The 22,579-nt window shown below is 37.3% G+C and overlaps 1 protein-coding gene across 2 annotated transcripts; it reads left to right on the top strand.

Annotated features, from left to right (window-relative positions):
- Positions 1-657: 657 nt before the first annotated feature.
- On the top strand, positions 658-17,764 carry COPS5 (COP9 signalosome subunit 5). 2 transcript variants are annotated; one of them, XM_059042630.2, is made up of 8 exons: positions 658-1,221; positions 3,483-3,717; positions 4,922-5,050; positions 5,720-5,785; positions 6,318-6,403; positions 12,042-12,153; positions 15,685-15,833; positions 17,525-17,764. In XM_059042630.2, the coding sequence occupies exons 1-8, from the start codon at positions 1,079-1,081 to the stop codon at positions 17,607-17,609; spliced, it is 1,005 nt and encodes a 334-aa protein (XP_058898613.1). In that variant the 5' UTR covers positions 658-1,078; the 3' UTR covers positions 17,610-17,764. The 2 variants fall into 2 exon arrangements, with proteins under 2 accessions (XP_058898613.1, XP_066874157.1); XM_067018056.1 differs by having other exon boundaries at positions 913-1,229.
- Positions 17,765-22,579: the final 4,815 nt, after the last annotated feature.

Below are 22,579 nucleotides of genomic sequence, written 5' to 3'. Positions count from 1 at the left end.
CTAAAGAAGGATGAAGCTGGAGAGGTGAACTGTGATGCTTTTTTTCCTCTTTTTTCCCAGCCAAAACATTACTGAACATCTATGGTAGATGTTACGGATAAAACAAGGAATAAGAAACCTGGTTCCTGTGATATGGAGCTTGGAATCTAGTGTGGAGTGGGGGAAAGCAGGAGAGGAAGAATACCAAAAAGCAGCAAATAAATGAAACACTTAAACACTGTATTAACTCTTGGATGACAACAAATAGTCCCCGTAGACTAATCTGGCCTCGGGGACAGAGGTGGTTCCATAGAGCAGAGCAGAAGATTAAATTGTAAACTACTGTAAGAACTGGGTACCGCACACTTTCAGTACACCAACAGCTCGCACAGATGTTACTTTTTACAAAAGCGCCAACCGACATGACCGCAGCGATCCACCAGTTTCCACAGCCCCCTCCGAACGCTAGAGAACGGCCCTCTAGAGTAGTCTAGGGCCCGGCCAGCACGCGCCCGCAGCATTTTACTCATGTGCAGTGATTCACGTGTTATTCTCTCAAAACCAGCATTCAGAACCACTTACATGTCAGTTTTCTCACAGACATCCTTTATTTTTTCTAAGTCTTTCAACAAACTTTTTTCGTTTAAAGTACATACACCCACGCAAAAGGATCCACCCATTTTTAACATGGCGGAAGCCGAGCCTGCGCAGTCCGAACGAATTCCAGTTTCTGGCATAACGTTACATGCCCTTCTTCCGGTGCGGAAGGCTATACCATTCCCTGCGTAATCACCGTTTTTGTCCTAATTCACACGTACAATTTTCCAAGATCATGCGTTCTCATTTCAGCCATAAGAAGATTCTTCTGTCTCTACTATTGCGTAACTGCTGTTTATACCGTCGCGTTCTCGAAGGACCCCCGCCATTCCCGAATGGTCCGTACCAACTTCACCTCCGGTGCTAGGTGTCATGGCGGCCTCGAGAGTCTAGTTAGGGTTTGCACCTGTGCTGGGGCAGGTCCGGAGCCCACAACCGGAAACCCAGAGAGGTAAAGTTGCGTCTAGATTGTGGAGGCAACAGCTTCTCCGATTCCTCGGCGATGGCGGCTTCCGGGAGTGGTATGGCCCAGAAAACGTGGGAATTAGCCAACAATATGCAGGAAGCCCAGAGTATCGATGAAATCTACAAATACGACAAGAAACAGCAGCAAGAAATTCTGGCGGCGAAGCCCTGGACTAAGGAGTGAGGAGGTCCCTGACGAAACGCAGGGGAGGGCGGGGTGGCGGGAGTTTAAGAGACCCAGGGGGAGTGGGAGTTGGAGGGGATAGAGAGCTTGTCTTTTCATGTGCAGGGAGGAGAAAGAGTAAGCATCTGAGAAATTTTGCTTTACCTTTTTATCCCCGCAAGTAGAGCCTAAGACCCTCCACTGGGGCTTGCTTGATTCCCCTTTCTGTCTCTAACCCGTTTGCCTTGGGAGAATGGGAGAGGAAAAGGACAAGCGGTGATTTGGGCTTTCACTTCTCAACACCCGTATTGTCACAATATGCTCCACACTCTGCCTTGAACCCTGTGTCGATATATACTTTGTTGCGATCTTCCGCTGATCTCAGGCTGGAGACTGCAGCGATCTTCAGAAACTGAGACAGCCCAAGGGTCCATCTTTTAGCTTATAATCTTTTAGATCTCTAATTGTTTTTTGATTGCTGGTAATTATTTCAGAAACACAACGAGGCTCTGGTCAGTCTCCCAAAATGTTACTCCATCAGTTCACATAAGCTAGAAATTATATCAAAAGACCTTAAGATTCTTCGCCCCTTAGCAAAACTCCTGTGTCCCTGGGAGTGATGACAGGTAGAGGATTCTTTACCCACAGCATTTATCCTTTCCTGAGAGCAGATATTGTTAGGAAGAGAGTAAAAGGAGCACAGTCTCTCTAATGGATAGACAGGAAAGAAGTGGTCAACAACAAAAAAACATATTTCATCTGTCTCAGTTTTTTACAAGGCAAGCTTTAACTGTCAGTATTTGGATTCAGCAACGTTTACTGAGTACTTACTAAGCTGAGCATTGAGCTATGAATTGCCATGTCATTAAATCTTCATGACAACCCAGTACTGTATTTTTATTCCTTTTTTGCATATATGAAAACAAGCAAATATAGTAAATAACTTATTTCATGATTACGCTGAGGCAGCGAACTCTTAAGTGAGCAACAGTCAGACCTAAAATCAAATCTCACAACTGTCACTAATTAGTTGATTGACCCTACAAAATTTACTTATCTTCATTTTTTTAATCTGTAAAACAGAAATAAGACCTACCTGTTAATTATGTCATAAAGATTAGATGAGGTCATGTATTAAAAAAAGGTCTAGAATGTATGTAATAGAAGCACAATAACTGTGTCTGTCTTTTTTTCCCCAGTAGATAGAGGAGCGAAGATTTTAATTCATATCTTGACTCCCAAGACCAGCTCTCCATATTTTTCATCTGTGATTGAAATCTGTGGGCAGACGTCTTAAAAAGATACTGACCACTCTTTACAGACTGGTTAGTTTGCCTGGTTGTCTGCTATTTCTACAGCAGGCTGTGCACTTAGGTTGACATAGCCTGTTAAATATTTGGAAACTGTCAGCTTGCCTCACTATGTGATTGTATCTCTAGTTATATTCATCCTAGCTGTCTTGAGCTGCATCAGTGAGACTGAAATGTAATTTTATTCAACAGTAGTTTGGTCACATCCACAGATGACAAACTGAAATAGCCATCATAGTAGAATTAAAGATATTAAGGCTACATTTTGCATTTTGAGGCTAATACCACAGAGAGAAGCCACAACCTTCAACACACTGTTCTTTGAGAGTACTGTAAAAGATCCGTTAATAATGCTAATAACAGCTTGCACTTAAAAAGTTTTAGTATGTGTCAGGCACTGAGATAAGCACTTTATATACGTTATTTCATTTACTCCATTTCCTCCTAACAATAGCTCTATGAAAACAGGCACAGATGTTAAGTGGTTATCTCAAGGTCACAGCTAGGACATGGCAGTGCAAGGATGCAAACCTAGGCAGATGGATGTCAGAGCTCACATTTTTAAGTGTTAGGCCAGAAGGTTAGGCCCAAGAGTAATGAAGCACAGCCATCCAACCAGATTCAGAAACCGAGATTTGCTGATTCCAAAAGTAATGGAGAAAAAGTCTATTGAACTGGTCATGTAATTCCCTCCTTTCTACTTGAATAACATATTTAGAAACTATTTCATACTTTTCCCTTCCCCCGGTGGGAAGTACTTTGCAGGATTATGACATGTTTATCATTTCCATCCCCCTTCCAGAACTCTGTCCTTTTCCACTTCCTTTTTCTTTCCCACATTCTACACTCTTTCTCCCCATTCCATCAGTATAAATTCCTTCAATACTTATTTGTTAATCTCCACAAAAACTTGTCTTGAAATTGTACTTATATAAGAAAGTTAATTACACCATGCCTTTCTTTTGTAGTCACCATTACTTTAAGTACTGCAAAATCTCAGCATTGGCTCTACTGAAAATGGTGATGCATGCCAGATCAGGAGGCAACTTGGAAGTGATGGGCTTGATGCTGGGAAAGGTGGATGGTGAAACCATGATCATTATGGACAGTTTTGCTTTGCCTGTAGAGGGCACTGAAACCCGAGTAAACGCTCAGGCTGCTGCATATGAGTACATGGCCGCATACATAGAAAATGCCAAACAGGTAAAAATGCTGTTCCTTAAAATTTGGTAACTACAAGAGTCTCACAGTTACTTTTGAGTTTCTAAATTTAAAACTATTCTCTCTACATTTAAGTTTATATTTTAAGTTACTACATTAAAGTTTATATTTTAAGTTATTCTCAACTATATATAATGTATATGAGATTAGCATGGATTTTTAAAAATAAATTTTCACTCAGGAGAGTAGATCTTAAAAATTCTCATCACAAGAAAAAAAATTTGTAACTGCGTGTGGTGATGGATGTTAACTACACTTATTGTGGTGATCATTTCACAGTATGTACATATATCGAATCATTATGTTGTACGTCTGAACTAATATGTGTCGATTATATCTCAATTTTTTTTTTTTTTTTTTTTTTTTTTTTTTTTTTACGGTACACGGGCCTCTCACTGCTGTGGCCTCTCCCATTGCGGAGCACAGGCTCCGGACGCGCAGGCCCAGCGGCCATGGCTCACGGGCCCAGCCGCTCCACGGCATGTGGGATCTTCCCGGACCCAGGCACGAACCCGTGTCCCGCGGACTCTCAACCACTGTGCCACCAGGGAAGCCCAATTATATCTCAATTTTAAAATTTTTTTAAAATTCTCACATTCATTGTGTGTGTGTGTGTGTTTAAAACCAAAAATTTGGAAACAACCTAAATGTACCTGAATATCAAGCTGATTAAATAAACTATGGTATATCCATACAATGAACTGCTAGCCAGTCTTTAAAAAAAAAAAAAAACTAGTTATCTATATATTTATTTATATGAAACAAACCCCAGAATGTTTTGTTGAGTGAAAAAGTAAAGTGTAGAACACTGTAGGTGGTATGTCATTGTGTATGTTCTTATTAATCTACATAAATGCAAAGACTATATATTCTATATGCAAGGAATAGCTCTGGAAGACAGGTATGAAAGCAGCTGCCTACAGTGGTAACATCTGGGCTGAGAAACTGGTTGAGGGGAAGGAGGTGGTAAGGAGACTGAATAACCTTATTGTACGGGTATCTTATTAATTTTGTGCCTTGGGCATGTATTATCTAAAATAAATATATTTTTAAATTTAAAAGCAGCATATGCCTCAACTATTCTGCATTCTATTATTTTACTGTAAGACTAGGTAAACAGACAAATCACAGGTGTCTCTAAGATTAAACAGGAACTTCAAGCTCTTTTGCCCTCTTCATTTGTTAGGTCGGCCGCCTTGAAAATGCAATTGGTTGGTATCATAGCCACCCTGGCTATGGCTGCTGGCTTTCTGGGATTGATGTTAGTACTCAGATGCTCAATCAGCAGTTCCAGGAACCATTTGTAGCCGTGGTAGTAAGTATTTTTACAACCAGTTTTAATTAATTTTCATTTAGATTTACTAAAGCAAGTATAAGGAGAAATAAAAACAGTGTGGTAAAGAACAAGGCTCTGGTGTCAATCTGCCTAAGCTTGAATCTGAATTCCACCTCTTTGTAGCTGGAACTTTCAACAAGTTACTTAACCTCTCTGCATCTCTTCCCCCACTCTAAGATAATGGATGTACACAGCATCTATGTCTCGGTTCCCTGCACATAGTAGGCATTCAGTCAATGTTGACTGAATTGATTAAATCAGGAATTGCTAGAGCAGCTCTTGCACTGCTCAGTGTTTTAGATGCAATCCAGGTTACTATGAGGAAGGTATAAATTGTTCATCTGTTAAAGAAAAAAAAAAAACTTGAGAAAGAGATGAGCAAATCTTCAATTAATACTCTTAAATAATATAATAACTAGATCTAATCTCTAAATTAATGATGAGATTTCTATACTTAACCATTCTGTTGAACTTCTGTGGTTTTTCAATTTGGTTATTTTTTTCCCTATTATATGATTATTTTTAATTATGTATGTGTGTGTGCGTATAGTGTTATATGTACATATGTATTTCTAGGCTTATAATGTTTAAACAAATAGAAGTATATAGTGATTTTATAATCAGATATTAAATATATCTTTCTTATAGATTGACCCAACAAGAACAATATCTGCAGGGAAAGTGAATCTTGGAGCCTTTAGGACATACCCAAAGGTAATTTTAAAAATTATAAGTCCCTATAGTTTTTTAAATTTTAAATATTTGATTTATTTTTAAAGATGTGTTATGATTAGTATCTCATTCTGTCCTAAAATAATTCAACAACATTTACAAACTAGAAGTCCAACTACCACAAATTGCCCTTAGCAAAAGACAATACACTTGTGCTGCATATTGTTAATTTTATTAGAAAAGCAGTCTTCATTTGTTAATAAGTATTTCTATGTCCATGGCATTCTGACGGGTACTAGAGAAACAAGTTAAATCCATCTACTTCCTTCCATGCAACCTGAAATAGATATGAGCAAAAATATGTATCACCTGAGGACAAGAAAAATGAATTTATAAGCCAAATCCAGGCTTCAGCCACCAAATGGGGTTGAGGGAGGGTATAAGCAACATAATGTTTTGGGGAGTATTTGGCTCCCCAAAATTAATGTTTCTATAAATAGAAAGCTGCATAGAAAACATGTTTTTCCTCTGTTTTGTTTTGTTTAAATCTTCTGTTTTCTTCATTTTTGTTTAGGGCTACAAGCCTCCTGATGAAGGACCTTCTGAGTACCAGACTATCCCACTTAATAAAATAGAAGACTTTGGTGTACACTGCAAACAGTAAGTAATTTAAAAATGTATCTGGGGCTTCCCTGGCGGCGCAGTGGTTGAGAATCTGCCTGCCAATTCAGGGGACACGGGTTCGAGCCCTGGTCTGGGAAGATCCCACATGCCGCGCAGAGCAACTGGGCCTATGAGCCACAATTACTGAGCCTGCGCTTCTGGAGCCTGTGCTCTGCAACAAGAGAGGCCGCGATGGTGAGGGGCCCACGCACCGCGATGAAGAGTGGCCCCCAGTTGCCACAACTAGAGAAAGCTTTCGCACAGAAATGAAGACCCAACACAGCCATACATAAATAAATAAATAAATTTTAAAATGTATCTGATGCCAAAATCATCATAAGAAACCTTAGAGATCATTCAGACCAAGCCCCTAATTTTATAGATAAGAAAAAAAGTTCAGATGAAATGCATTTCATAACCTTTTAAAATAATAGTAAGAATATACTAGTAAGAATATATATATATATATATAGTATATATATATATATAGTAAGAATGATGTTTAAATTTTTATTAATAATTGTTTTAATCTAACATGTTATTTACCTTTCACACATACATAAACACTTTATCAATGTACCAGACACTTGGCCCGTTAATGAATTTAACAGTTGAGAGAAGTTGTATTCAGGGCCAGCCTGATACTAGCATTTCTGCAGCCTTCACGTACCCAGTTTCCACTCAGCAAAAATTCTCCCCAAATAATTTCACTCCAAAAGTTAAAGAAGCCATACTAAAAACTACTTAATTGTATACTCCTTTAAAATAGTGAATTTTATGGTATGTGAATTATTGAATGCATCTCAATTTTTTTAACTGCTAAACCAATGAAGACAGTTATCTCCACCTTCTAAATGTATCTTACCACCTCTCTTACTATCACCTTGATCCAAGTCACAGCCATCCGGAGCTTAAAGCACTAGCCTTCTAGGTGGTCTTCCTGCTTCTGAACTTTACCCCACCCCTTAAAGGTCTTTTGTCAGCCAGACAGATTCTGTGAAAATGTGAGTTAGATCATGTTCCTCCTTCTCAGAATAACTTCCTGTCTCACTAAGAATAAGATCTATAGTGCTTACTGTGGACCACACAACCTGATGTAGTCTGGCCCCTACCATCTCTCTGAGCTCATTTCCTGTCACTGAGCCTTTGCTCTCTCCATTCCAGCTATAGTGGCCTCATTATGGTTTATCAGATGTACTAGGCAGGCTCATGCCTCAGGGCCTTTGCACTTGCTAATCCCTCTGCCTGGAACATTCTTCCTTATTTCCATGTGACTATTTCAGTCAACCAGTGTCTGTTTAAGGGTCACCCTAACAGAGAATGTTCATTGATCACCCTATTTAAATTAGCACCTTCTTGTCACTCGGTGTTACCTTTCCCTGCTTTATTTTTCTTCTTAGCACTTGTCACCACCTTATATGTTTTTGTTTCGTTGTTACTGACCTCATTAGAATGTGAACTTCACGAGAGTAGAATTAATTCACTGCTGTATCCTAACATTTAAAATAGGACATGAGGGGCTTCCCTGGTGGCGCAGTGGTTGAGAATCCGCCTGCCGATGCAGGGGTCACGGGTTCGTGCCCTGGTCCGGGAAGATCCCACATGCCGCGGAGCAACTAAGCCCGTGAGCCATGGCCGCTAGGCCTGCACGTCCGGAGCCTGTGCTCCGCAACGGGAGAGGCCACAGCAGTGAGAGGCCCGCATACCACAAAATAAATAAATAAATAAATAAATAAATAAAATAAAATAGGACATGGCACATAGAAGGGTGGGCACCCCCCCAAAAAAGAAGAAAAATGTTGCCTAAATGATTACTAGTGTCCCTTTCTCCATACCTCCCATCCCACTTCAAGGAATACCTTAACTACCCATGTGCTACTACTGCTTATTTTTGTGTTTAGAAATTCTTAGAAAATTACAGAATTTCTAAAATTTAATTTTTAAATATATCTGGTTTTTCAGTCATCCCTGACATACTTCTGGAAAAAAAGTTTCTACTTTATTTTTCAATTAGAGGTTTGGAATTAAATCACTTAATTTGCTCTACTGAAAAGAACTTAAACCATTCCTGTTTGAGAGAATTGCTACTAAGCATGGAAACACCATTATCAAAAGCGCTTATACCTTTAATACCTGCTCTACTTCTTTCACCACCAGCAGCAGCTTTTGAAACAAAAAAAGACTGAAGCAGTCTGTGCTTTCTGTATCCAAACAAATCTGCATTTCCTGTTTTTCTGAAATATGAGCCTATCAAAGAGGAGTTGCTGCATTCTAGCTACCTGCACTGCTAAAGTGTAGAATTTTAAACCTGGAATTACTAGGATATTCAAAGATACTCTCTTACTTAGGATCAGTTCCTAAATAAAGAGTAAACTTTTTCATAGGGCAAATAAGTTGCTTAATTTATTTTTATTTCAAATCGTTAATGAAATATAGTGCCAAGTTGAAAGAGCAGGGGTTTTGTACAGGCTCGTTATATATCCATTTCCTAAATTATTTGACAATGAGCTATTATTTGTAGTTTATATTGATCTTTTCTTTTCTACCTTAAATTCTAGATCATAATCCAGTTTGTTTTAAACATAGAATCTAATATATTTAACTTTGAAGAGGCTTAGTAAAAATAGGACACAAAGGGTTTTTTAAATTAGCTTGTATGTTATCAGTGTTATACAGGCACATAGTTTAAAGAGTCAAATGGTTCTATGAAATTTATTATAAAATAAACAATCTTGTACCATTCCCTTTCGCATCTCCGAGAGGCAGTCACTTAAACTATTATAGTTATTCTGTTTAAGTATTTACCCCCATATCTTCAAACAGCATGCTGATAGTGCTACTTCTTGATTTTCAGTTCTAGGCAGTATCTATTATTGACTTCCGATACAGAAGATGAGGATTTAGCTCCACGAATAATTTTGAATATTCTCTTTGTTTTCAACTCTGCTACTGAGATTTGCAGCTAATCACTACATGGTAGACCAAAAAATTTCATTGCATCAACCTACAGAATTAAAACAGTAATAACATTAAGGTGGTCCATATATTTTAAAACATAAAAGTCTATTCTAGACCCTCAAGTTTGAGTTCCCTTATTTTCCATCCTTTATAAATCTAAATATCTGTTGCTGTGCTCATCCTCTCATGTCTTTTTCCCTAAAGTATCAGAGGTACAACCCCTTTATAAAGCTGACCTTTTCACTTGAGCCCCTGCCTCCTCTCCTCATACCTAACCCCCCAACTCCCAGGGCCTCACTTCTTAAACAATGTCTTAAATGTCTACACTCTGGATATAACAATTAAGACCGTGAGGTTTTGATAACAGACATAACTTACCATATCCTTTTGCTGCTACTTTCTAACTCTGTGGCTTTGAACAAGGTCTTTACTCTCTAGAGTTGTTTCTTTGTCTGTAGAATGGGAATAATAAATCTTTCCTTGTATGGTTGTAGGAAAGATTAAATGAGAATGTATGTAAAGCACCAGGACATAATAAGTGCTCAAGAATACACTATTCCACTTCCAAATTTCACTATAGCTTTGTCCCTTTCATATACACATATGCATGGATATCTTAATCTTGAACAAGCCTTTACTTAGAATTATCTTTAAATTCTTACTCTTTTTTTATTTCTTCACTACTGAATTGAATGAACAAGAATTTTTTGTTGTATCCATGTGTGCTTATCTTTTACACCACCCAACCTGAGTGTGAGCCTTTATCTCCTCACATCTGCCACGGTGCAGTGGCATCCTTTGTGGTATCCCTGCCTCCAGTTTGTCTCCTCTAACACATCTTACCACATCCAGCTTTCTAAACCACCTCTTTGGCTATATCATTGATCTGCTCAAATACCTTGTATGAGTCCCAAGTACCTAGAACATCATTTCTTAGCCTTTTATGTAATGTCCTCTGCCAGCTAGACCCCAACATAGCTTTCTAGGTTTCCCTTCACATAATTCTTCTGCTCCTGCTAAACTGTCCAGGCAAACTGATTAACTTACTATTCCCTCCATGACTTTCCTTTTTGTGAGTCAGTGCTCTCTGCCTAATACTACCTCCTCGTTCTCAACATATCCACACTATAGACTCATGTAAGGGCTACTCTAAATTCTGCCTTTTCCCTGGGGCTTCTCAGGCAGTTCTGTCTATACTAAGAGTACTCATTATCTCTAACATTCAATTGGCAGGTGATTAATTTTAAATATGCACCATAGCACCACTTATTGTTATTCAACATGTATCATTATATATTTAACATTTTGTGGATTCACTCCATATTTCCCATAAAAATGGTAAGCTCCTTAAGGTAAGCAAGTCCCTTGTGTTTCTTTGTATCCACTGATGTACAGAACATAGTGAGATATTTATTATTTTTACTTATTTATTTTTTATAAATTTATTTTATTGTATTTATTTTTGGCTGCTTTGGGTCTTTGTTGCTGTGCGCGAGCTTTCTTTAGTTGCAGCAAGCGGGGGCTACTCTTCATTGAGGTGCGCGGGCTTCTCGTTGCAGTGGCTTCTCTTGTTGCAGAGCACAGGCTCTAGGCACACGGGCTTCAGTAGTTGTGGCTCTTGGGCTCTAGAGCACAGGCTCAGTAGTTGTGGCACACGGGCTTAGTTGCTCCGTGGCATGTGGGATCTTCCCAGACCAGGGATCGAACCCATGTCCCCCGCACCAGCAGGCTGATTCTCAACCACTGCGCCAACAGGGAAGCCCCTGAGATATTTAAATATTTATTACTTTAAAAATATATATATGTTTCAGACATTTAACCAAATTTTCCTTGCTATCCCTGATTATAAATTAGGCACCTTTGGAAGCAGCAGTAATTCTTTTATGTGGTTTAAGCACCTACCTTAAAGTTTGCTTTTCCAAAAATCAGTAGGTCCTTATTAGGGGATTAAAAAGGGAGGAATGGGGAGTCCACATGACATTTTCAGGGGGGTTTCTTTTGTTTTTTAGCTTTTATTGGAGTATAGTTGATTTACAATGTTGTGTTAGTTTCAGGTGTACAGCAAAGTGAATCAGTTACATATTTTTGATATTTTTAAAAGCCTAACAAAAGTTATAGTTGACCCTAGAGAGGTAGTTCATTAAGTTTGTGTGCTGTTGGCTGGAATTTATGAACTCAATGACATGGATAAACATATGTCATTCAGAAATTTTGATTAGTTCTTGATAATTTCTTGGGAATTTCTGGGCTCTACGGAGGGGAGAAATATAACACAACAATGTTTAGTTAACAGATTTGAAACCATACCCCTGAAGAGTAAGGAAACCATGTTTACCTGTTATTGTATTAGACTAAAAATTAAAATATGACTATTTGGATATAAAATGTAATTCAGGGGCTTCCCTGGTGGCGCAGTGGTTGAGAGTCCGCCTGCCGATGCAGGGGACACAGGTTTGTGCCCCAGTCCAGGAAGATCCCACGTGCCGCGGAGCAGCTAGGCCCGTGAGCCATGGCCCCTGAGCCTGTGCTCCACAACGGGAGAGGCCACAACAGTGAGAGGCCTGCGTACCGCAAAAAAAAAAAAAAAAAAGTAATTCATTTAAATTTGGCCATAACCTTTATATGGTGTGGTTGAATTTTTTTTTTTACTCACTAGATTTGTGCTTTTGTTTCATAGATATTATGCCTTAGAAGTCTCATATTTCAAGTCCTCTTTGGATCGCAAACTGCTTGAGCTTTTGTGGAATAAATACTGGGTGAATACGCTGAGTTCCTCTAGCTTGCTTACTGTAAGTACTATACTTGCAAGGGATGTGTTTGAATTTTTTATCAATCTACATAAGTTGTTTAATATCTGAATCTCTTTTTCATGGAAATGCTATATCTGACTTGGCCAAGATATTAGGCCTGGGGGCAGATTCTGCATGACCAGAGGTGGATTGGGATACTAGGGCAAGCCAAGATCTGTGTCGTGTACCACTGAGACTAAGCCTAATATATATACAAATATAGTGGCCAGATGAGGGTGAGGTCTCCCCCTGCCTTAAACAGACTACAGAGAGAAAAATACAAATACTGTTTTTTGTTGTGTGTCTCAGGTAGGACTCTGGTTACAAGTGACAGGAGACCCAACCAAGCTGGCTTAAACAAAAAAGAAAATCACGTAAACTGCAAAGTCCAGGAGTAGGGCTTACTTCACGCACAGCCTAAATTTGCATTCAGACAATATTATGAGGTCTTGGTCTTCCTCTCTCAGCTTTGATTTCAAATCAGTTGGCTTCAGTTTCAGACTTCATGTGAAACCAAGATGGCAGCATTAGCTTAGATCTCCCAGACTCTCAGTTTCACATTGAAAAGAAAAGACCAAGATACACACACATCCCCGCATATTCCCAGGCAAAGCCTCATTGTGTCTGGAGTTTTGTAGGTCACATGCCCATCCTTAAACCTGCTCTGGGTGAAGGGCATGAACACCATGAGTTCATGGACCAGGGCAAGTGCTTTACTGCTGGGCTGGGGTAGAAGAAACTCTCAGGAGCATGTGGACTAAGAATATCCTCATAAGGAAATCAGAATATCACTACCTTAAAGCAGCAGATACTAAGCAGAAAAAAAAAAGTCGTGAATATATCATTAAAATCTAACATTTAGAAGAATATTTGTTTAACAAACTTCTTTCTAGAGCTTAGAAAGGAACAGTTTTGTTTTGGTTTTTTTTACCCTTTTTTTTTAAGTAAGCTACTTCATATAGCACAGTATAACATAGTGGTTAGAACCACAAAATTTGGAATAAAATAAACTCAGTTCAGAGACAGCTCTGCCACTTTACTAGCTGTGTGTGACCTTCACAACATTATTTAATGTGACTAAGCTTCTCTAATCTAATGAGAATAGTACCCACATTGTTAAGTACACTGAGATTATATGAAATATTTTATATATAAAGTAATTAGCAAAGTACTAGGCATATGGTAAAGCCTCAATAAATTATTGTTTGTTTGATTCATTGTATTCATGGGAAAAGACCTCACTTGAGCATATTTACTATGGTTTTAAATATAATTCTGACAAGCTTTCTGTTATTTCTTATCCTCAATGGTCAGAAATAGCAAATTAGAAGGAAAGAGAGTGATCATAGTAGCAAACATTTATTAAATGCTTCCTATGTACCAGGCATGGCTAAATGCCCCATGTGTGGTGTTTCCTTAGAGGCAAGTATACTAATAGCAGCCAGAAGTGACACATGATGGCAAGGGGAGGAAAAACAGTAAGACTGGAGCTGTCTGAACCTTTGTATAAAAGCATACAGCTCTGGGCTTCCCTAGTGGCACAGTGGTTAAGAATCCACCTGCCAATGCAGGGGACACGGGTTGGAGCCTTGGTCCAGGAAGATCCCACATGCCATGGAGCAACTAAGCCCGTGCACCACAACTACTGAGCCTGCGTGCCACAACTACTGAAGCCTGCACACCTAGAGCCCGCGTTCCTCAACAACAGAAGCCACTGCAATGAGGAGCCCACGCACCGCAACGAAGAGTAGCCCCCGGGCTTCCCTGGTGGCACAGTGGTTGAGAGTCCGCCTGCTGATGCAGGGGACACGGGTTCGTGCCCCAGTCCGGGAAGATCCCACATGCCGCGGAGCGGCTGGGCCCGTGAGCCATGGCCGCTGAGCCTGCGCATCCGGAGCCTGTGCTCTGCAATGGGAGAGGCCACAACAGTGAGAGGCCCATGTACCGCAAAAAAAAAAAAAAAAAAAGAGTAGCCCCCACTCGCTGCAACTAGAGAAAGCCCATGGGCAGCAACAAAGACCCAGTGCAGCCAAAAATAAATAAATTTATTTTTTAAAAAAAAAAAAAAAAAAAAAAGCATACAATCCTATTTACTCAGCCTGTGGCTGTCCCTGTATTCCAGAACTGCATATATTAAGGACATTAATAATCAAGAAAAGGTTAAATTATATTTCCTCCTTTTTTGTAGTTTTATACCTAGTACATTGCATTACTAAGCATTCTAAGAAAAAATATATAAATATATGTTCATCTCTTTCCCCAGCTAAAGCATGTAATCTAAAAGCTACAAGAAAAAAATAATTTTCTGATTTATATTATTTCTCTGTGTGTTTGAAATGTAAGTGATTTATTTTTCCATTTTAATAGTATAACTCTTTCTGCCATCCTACATTTTTATGGCTTGAGCTAAGTCTTCCAAACATGACATGGTCTACAAACATTAGTGTTTTCTCCAAATCTGTGGGGGAGAATGTATTGGTGACCTAAACCATTTAGATCCAGAAAAGTGAATATAATTGCATCTTTTTAAAAATATCGTTAAGTTTGTAAAATCATTGGAAAGCTGGTAGCATTTTAAAGAGCTCTTTGTAGTAAATATGATAACAGCAAATAATGTTTTTAAATGTCTTGTGATTGAACTGTATTTCCTATACACTATTTTACAGACTGAGCAAATAGAATAAAATAAAAATATTCCAGTAAAATGTTTTTTTAAAATATTACAGTTAAGTGTACATATGTAATTATTAATTTTTTTGTTTTTAAAATGTATGAAATATTAACAGCATATATAATATTTCAGCTTACCAAATGTGAGTGTCCCTGTGAATATACAACAGTACTCTAAAATATAACTATGGCTATAGCTATGTGGAGGGATTGTAGGTATTTCCTTTTTTTTTAAAATACTGCTCTACATTTTCCACATTTTCTGTATAACTATTAATTTTATAATCAGAAAAGCTAAAACAAATGTAATTTTAAAAATATTGTCATAAATACTAATTCTGGAAGTTCAACATGAAAAAGTAAAAAAATTAGCTAACAATTATTAAGGCTTTACCAGGTGTCATCGACAGTCCTATGAGCTTTATATACATCACTTCACATAGCTTTAAGGTAGAAATTATCACCTTCCTCCCCCATTTTCACAGGAAGACTTGAAGGCACAGAAAAGTAAAGGAGTTCTCCCAAGGCCTCTCAGCTAATCTGCAGCAGGGCCAGAACCTGGACTCAGATCTTTGTACTTCAAAGCCTCTCATAATAACAAATATTAGATTTAAGCAGTTGAAAAGAACAATTCCAAATTTAATCTTGAAATTATAAAAGGTGAAGAACTCTACACTTGAACTGCTTGAGCTTTGGAATCAGTTTTTGCAAGTATAATTTGACTTCTTCCTTCACTGACTATCCACTTAGATTTCGAGTAGAATTATTTGTAAATGAAACGTTCTATATAGAAGAAAATTTACATACTTTTTTAATGATAGACTAGTATCATATATTGACACAATATCATTTTCCCCACAGAATGCAGACTATACCACCGGTCAGGTCTTTGATTTGTCTGAAAAATTAGAACAGTCAGAAGCCCAGCTGGGACGAGGGAGTTTCATGTTGGGTCTAGAAACACATGACCGAAAGTCAGAAGACAAACTTGCCAAAGCTACAAGAGACAGGTAAGTTAAGCAAATCTATTCCTACCCCTAACTTTTTTTCTTTCAGGATTTGCAAATAACAGGATTCAATTTCCTTACGGTTAAACTTATAACTTACAGTGGTACCTGAATATTAACTTATTTGGACTTTTAAGAGTTGTCAAATGCAGGTTTTGACTTGGAAAATTTAGGAGACAGTAGGTACATTAAAGGCTTTTAAGGGTCTAGGTAATGTTATGAAAAACTCGCAGTCACCTTTTCCAGGTTCAGCTAGAAAGTGTAAGAAAGAAAACCAATCCATTGTTGGATCTTTAAACAAAAACAAAAACAAAACCTTGCAAAAGGATGTCCTCAGCTATTCTAACCTAATCATCATCTGAGGATTAAATTCGGATTTATGTTTATCAAATTTCAAATTTTTATAAAGTTTTAAACCCCTAAATATCAGAGAAGTGATTGTATCTCTCTTATTTTTCTGAAATAATCCTTTATACAGTAATTTAGTATCCCAAATTTCACTACAAGAATTTGTTAGGAACAAAGTTGGGATATGTTCTCTGATAACTTATGAAATAATTATGTGGTCCTTCAGATGCATACAGGATTGGGAAGACTACTAAATAACATTTACTTTCACAGAAATTTGAATTTTAATGTGATAATTAGGGGTAGAGAGGAAAGGAAGACTATGTTGACATCTATATAAACCCAATACCTTGGTATCCATTTTAAGAAAAACTGAACTAGTTGATAGGAAAGAAAAGAGAGAAGGGAGGGTGCAAAGTGTATTAGGAGAAGCCGTCTTGGGTTAGAATGATCTCATTCCCTTCTTCTCCATGGGTTTTTAAAAGGTATAGAGGTAGTAGCCTGGATAAAAGTTACATTTTTCTTTGTCATTAGGTCTTACTTTTGATACTTGCTCTGAGTATGTCATTTTGCTCATCTGTCTTTACATGTGTCTGATTTTTTCGTGTCTAATTTTATCTGCAATTACATCTCGATTTCTTATGAAGCAAAAATTTCACTGTGGGAATGTAGTTATATAAGAAGAAAAGTAGGAAGGAGAAAAGTAGTAGTACAAAAGTAGAAAATTTTCCTTCTGAGGGTAACTTTACAAGAATTGCATCTCCTGAATTTTGGTGGGTTTTTATCGCGTTTTTTTGTTTTTGTTTTTTTATCAATTTTAAAATCTAAGTCCTTCACCCACTAACCTAACTTTGGCTTTGAACTGTTTGAAGGATGTTTGTGATTATTTCAGGAAAAAAAGCATAAGATTCATTAAAATCATTTTTTTTAAATTATTCTAAGTAATGAACAACAAGGAATAGCAGATTTTTATGTAACAATGGAATCAATCTATAATTCTGAATTATAAATAACTTCGGTAACCTTCTAAAAACAGAACTTTTCCCAAACCTTCTGACAAATAACAAAATTAACTGTTATGAATTATATCAAATTTTACATTGTCCTTCTCTTGGGAAGGTGTTAGTAAGTAGTGAAATGATCAAAAGACATGCAGAAGGCAAAAAATCACTATAGTATACTATAAAGAGTAAACTATAAATTGGTATAGTATATTTTGCAGAGTATGAATAGGACCAAAAATCATTATTTGGATGCAAGGATGGAAATGGGGGAGGGGGGATTTGCATGTTTGAAATAGTTCTCAGTTCTTGTGACATTATGTGATGTGTTTTTTTTCTTTCCAGCTGTAAAACTACCATAGAAGCTATCCATGGATTGATGTCTCAGGTTATTAAGGATAAACTGTTTAATCAAATTAACATCTCTTAAAAAATCACTAAGTAGTACTTATGCCTGAAAGCCAGTATGAGAAAAATACTCAAGTAACACTTTGAAACCAGTTACCAAAAATCTGATTAGAGGAATAAGGTGCTCTGAAGTATCCTAAATATTACCATCCTATAATAAAATTCTTTAAAATAAAATTGTTCTTTCATTGTTTTGTGGGAGAGTTATGTTATTTTTCTAGTATCCTTTAATGTTTTTAAATATGAGCGAAAGAAATATTGTTCGAACCTTTCTGTTTTTTAAAGTCTTGCCTATCTAAATTAGTCAAAAGATTGCAGCGTTTCACTGCCATATTACCAGAGCCACTTTTCAATTTGCCTAAACCTGCTTTTGATAGTCTGTTAGTAAAAATACAATTTAATGTAACATTTTTATGTTCCTGTGAAACACTGTCACACCATAAATTATTTTCCTGAAAATCAAATAACTTAAATTTGAGACAGAGCCTAGCACAGGTATCTAGTCATTCAAATATTCACCAAGTGCCTTTACTGTACCAGGCCCGGTTTTACTCTCCGGAGATATTCTGAACAAGGTAGACCTGGCCACTGTCCTCACAGAACTTCCAGTGGTGGCTAAGTTAACAAGAACCTAAGTATACTGCTGTGAAGGGAGAAATAAAGTGTGCTGGGGAACTCTCAGGAGGAACACTTACCCCAGAAAGGAATTAACCCAGGTAGGCTTCCTGAAGCAAGTAACCTGACATTAAGCTGAAATTTGAAAGATAGGAGGACTAGCCAGAAAAAGCGTAAGAGAAGCTATTACTTTTATAAGCAAAGAGTACAGTGATATGTGGAAGGCCTGAGGCAGAGAGCAAGAACCTGGAACCTTCAAGAACTGAGATTCATTTAGATCTGAGAGTGTTGAGTAGTACTTGGGGAGTGACAAGAGATGACTTTATTCAGTAAGATGAGCATAGATTCTGCAGGGGCCTTTTGGACTTTATCCTAACAGCAATAGAGAGTTAAAAGAGTTTTAAACAACAGAAATGTACTAGATGTATTTCTAAGAGCACTCTGTTAAGAAAGCTGTGATCGAGGGCTGGGTGAGATCAGATGAGATGCTTTGTGGAAATAAAGACTGAGAAGAGGGCCCAAGATATGGCAAACATCAAATTTAAAATGGTCAGAGGAAGAGGAGACCACAAGAGGTGACTTCACATGTGGCCCAGAGGTCAAGGAAAACAAAGTCTAAAAGTTTTTGATTAGATTTAGCAAACAGGTGGTCTTTGGTAAGATGAGGAAGCCAGTTAACATTAGTATCCAAATACTTTCTCAGACAGTTGATGATATAGTAGCATTTTTGGTCTCATTTTATATCCCTTTAAATAAAAGCAGGCATCCCAATTTCAGATGGCTTAACCCCACCTCCATTTTTAGGCCCTTTTAAAAAAAAAAATCATGACTGCTTCCAGTGAGCAGCTAAAAGCTGTGTTTACTGCCACAGCCTTCAGTGACACCAGATCATACGGAGCCATTCAATTAGGAACAATAACAAACTCATTGAGGTTTCTCTGACAGACATGATTGAAGGATTGAAGTTTTGACGTGAAAGAGTGAGTCATTGAAGTTACCATGAAAACATACTAGCAGTTTTCATTCCAAGACTTGACTGTTATCCACATTTAATTTGACATTGGTGATCTAATCAATTAAGATATCTTGATGTGATGGAAAATGCCTATGCTAACAACAAGGAATTGCCAGAAAAAGAAAACTTGTCAGTCCTAACTTCACTGGACTCAGTATTTCGGTTATGATGCTTTGGTTGCAAGTAATGACAAAAACAAACAAAAACAGTTGCTTAAACAGAGAATTTGTTGGTTCACCTAACTTCAGAGTCCAAACTCTTATTTGGCTTAGGCGTAGTTGGATTAGGCTTCCAGTAATGGTTCTTACAGCTCTGCCCTCCACATGTTGACCTAAACCTCAAGCTGGACTCCTCCACATTGGCTGCACACCACACCATCCAGTCACGGGGAAAGAGCTGCTCATGGTTTTCAAAGTAAGGTTCTGACTTCACTCTGATTGGTCTAACTTGGGTCATGAGCCCTCCTGGTGACTGGTTAGGCCAATTAAGGGTAACTCCTGGAGCTGGGAGTGGGGTCAGTAACACCCAAAATTCATGACTACTACACACTAAGGCTAAATGGATACTACAGAGCAACCAACAACGTCCCCTCTGCTTAACAGTCCAGCCCACGCAAAAATAGCCCCACAAGAGTATTTGCATTCTATTGTAAATGCAGTTACTTTATTAAAAGCAAGAACCTTTATAAATATTTTTAAAGTATATCTTTAAGTTTTAATGTATTGTCATGATCACTTTTGTATAAGTGCTCCAATTCATAATACTGAGGTTTTAGGAAATCAAGGGTCAATTTGCAGCCATCATCATTCAGAAACTAACTCATGAACTGGCATTGCTTTTTCCTGCAAAGTGTTATCTTACAGCCTTGAGCTATTCAGGAGCTGAAAAGGCCATTTTCTAAGTGAAGTCTGGTTTTTGTTCAGCTTCAAATTTTTTCACAGATAATTTCTCAAGCTCTATGGTGATAATATACAGGAAATGTCAATCATCATCAAAAACTTAATCCCAATGTCCAAGTAATAAAACAGCCGAAGCACAGGCTGGAACAGAGATGGAGAGAGAAGTCAGTGGATATGGGTTGGGGATTGGGACCAGATAAGGGTACAGCAAGATCCCAGAATCAAGGATGTTCCAACTTTTCCAGATTGTTTTAATATCTCAAGGTCCCAGTTCAAAACAATTCAACATTAACTTCTCTACATATTGTTGAGAATTTATGCATTTAGTATCATTTTTAGGTTATACTGTCCAGTTATATAAGTATGTCATCCACACATTTTGTTGATTAACAACAAGACACCACACAAGTTGTTATTTTGAAATCAGTAGTACTGCCAAGAACAAAGAGCCAACAGAGGCAGAGAAACCATTTGTGCTCCATTGTTTCTGAATCTGGAAAATCAGCTCTGAGACCAAACATCACGTGCTCCATTTGAGGGATCAAGTCTGAAGATTGTTGTCACAAATTAGTATGACTACCTGGTATTCAGGATTTTGAAAAATCACTGCATTGCATAATAGAATAATAAACTGCCCTATAGTGCAGCCACTTGAAAATAAACACAGAAGAGCAGGAACATAAGTAACTTTACAATGAATCAGAGGAACTGTTTGGGGAGTTGGAATGCTACATACTGCAGAGGTTCAGAGTTTCCAAAAACTGTTCTGTGAGTGATGAGGTACAGATGCATAAGTCATGCATGCAGAGAAGAGTTCTTTTATATTGCTAAGTCTGCATTGTATCCACATGTAGCTGACTGAAATGAACTGAACACAGACTGTTGAGTTTCCAAGGTTTCTTTCTAAATTTCTGGGTTGTTTTAACTATAAACTCCAAAGATACATACATGGGTGAGCAATGTGTTTGTTTTTTGAAGATATAAAAATACACTACATGGAATGATGGCTCTTGGTTTTGCTCATCCATATGATATAAAATAAGTAAAAGTTGATTAAGTTCAAATTACGATGGGGTAATTATTTCATTCACTGTTTAATAATTGATGTGTCTGTGTCACTGCTTTTGAAAATTAAAAATCTAATTTTGTGTTCTCTCATTCTGGTCAATTTTCAATACAAGTTTTAGCAGCAAATAAATTTACTTTCTTAGGGCCAAGTGCTAGTTTAAGGACTTCAAGTAATTTGTTCTGAGGTAATCAGTCTTTAATTTTCTAAAAATTTCTAAACCTTTTATCCAAATATTACTGGAAGAAATACCATTTATCTTTATAAGTAAAAAGTTGTGATCTACTTATTTTAGAAAATTAGTTACACGAAACTCAGGTCAACTGTAACCAGACTGGCATATTTAAACTTTTGATCTCAGAAATCAGAATATTACAAAAATAAAAAAAGGAACTCTGTCATTTCAGGTCAAATTTGGGAGGAAACAGCTAAAATCATAGCTTGATAACTAACACCAATGATTAATTGCTTTTTCAAATGTGGATTATCTTGGTGCCAAAAATTATGGAACAATTGCCTAACAAATTGGAGAGTCCCTGATGTCAGTACTCATATTTTCTTTGGATTATACTAAGCAATTATGCTAAACTTTCTAATGACTGAGTAAAATGGTATTGTGCCTTGGGGCACATTTTGATGAACTACAGTTGTACTTTTCATAACCTAAGAGGCATATGCATAAAGAAATATATTGTCAAGAACAGAGCTTTGTGACTTTTATGTTAGGTTATAGAGGGTTATAAATATCTATCATATAACTATGAATTTGCTTACCATTACAAAGCATAACAAACTACTTACCTTCCTGAAAATTTAGTTTCTATAAGCTCATCTGCAAATAAATGTTTTATTTAAATGATTCATTTTTGTTCCTAGAATTTTCAACTTTATACTCCATGCTCAATTTATTATTTGAATAAACTTCAATTTACTCTTTGCATTATTGACAACACTACATAAGTCCTTTAAAACATGTATGTATTTAGTTTTAATCTTTTACTTCAACTCATATGTAATCCTATCATTTCTTGCATGTGTTTCTAGTATACGTGAGGCTATTAAGACTCTGGGCTTAAATAAAGTAACAAAAATTAGACTAAATAAAAAACTAATTTATGATTTTATGTATGAGGGCATACCGTGTTGAATAATTACAGTCATCTGGAGAGTTCTATACCTTCAGAGAAGTTAACTTGATATGCCACTGATGTGAGAATTATACACAAATACCACTTTCTAGGGGAGATTATTTTTAAACTTTCTAACTGGTCTTAATATTCAAGGGAAAACACTACATTACTTAAAACTAAGGAACTGTGGCCTGTTGTAATGGTAATTTATTTAGGCAGACATCAACACAATGGACTTCTAGTTATCCCCAGATCTAAAAATAGTTT

Source organism: Kogia breviceps, chromosome 17 (assembly GCF_026419965.1).
Source record: "Kogia breviceps isolate mKogBre1 chromosome 17, mKogBre1 haplotype 1, whole genome shotgun sequence".
Lineage (NCBI taxonomy): Eukaryota > Metazoa > Chordata > Mammalia > Artiodactyla > Physeteridae > Kogia > Kogia breviceps.
Note: the sequence above shows the minus strand (reverse complement) of the source record. Positions and strands in the feature narration are given on the sequence as shown.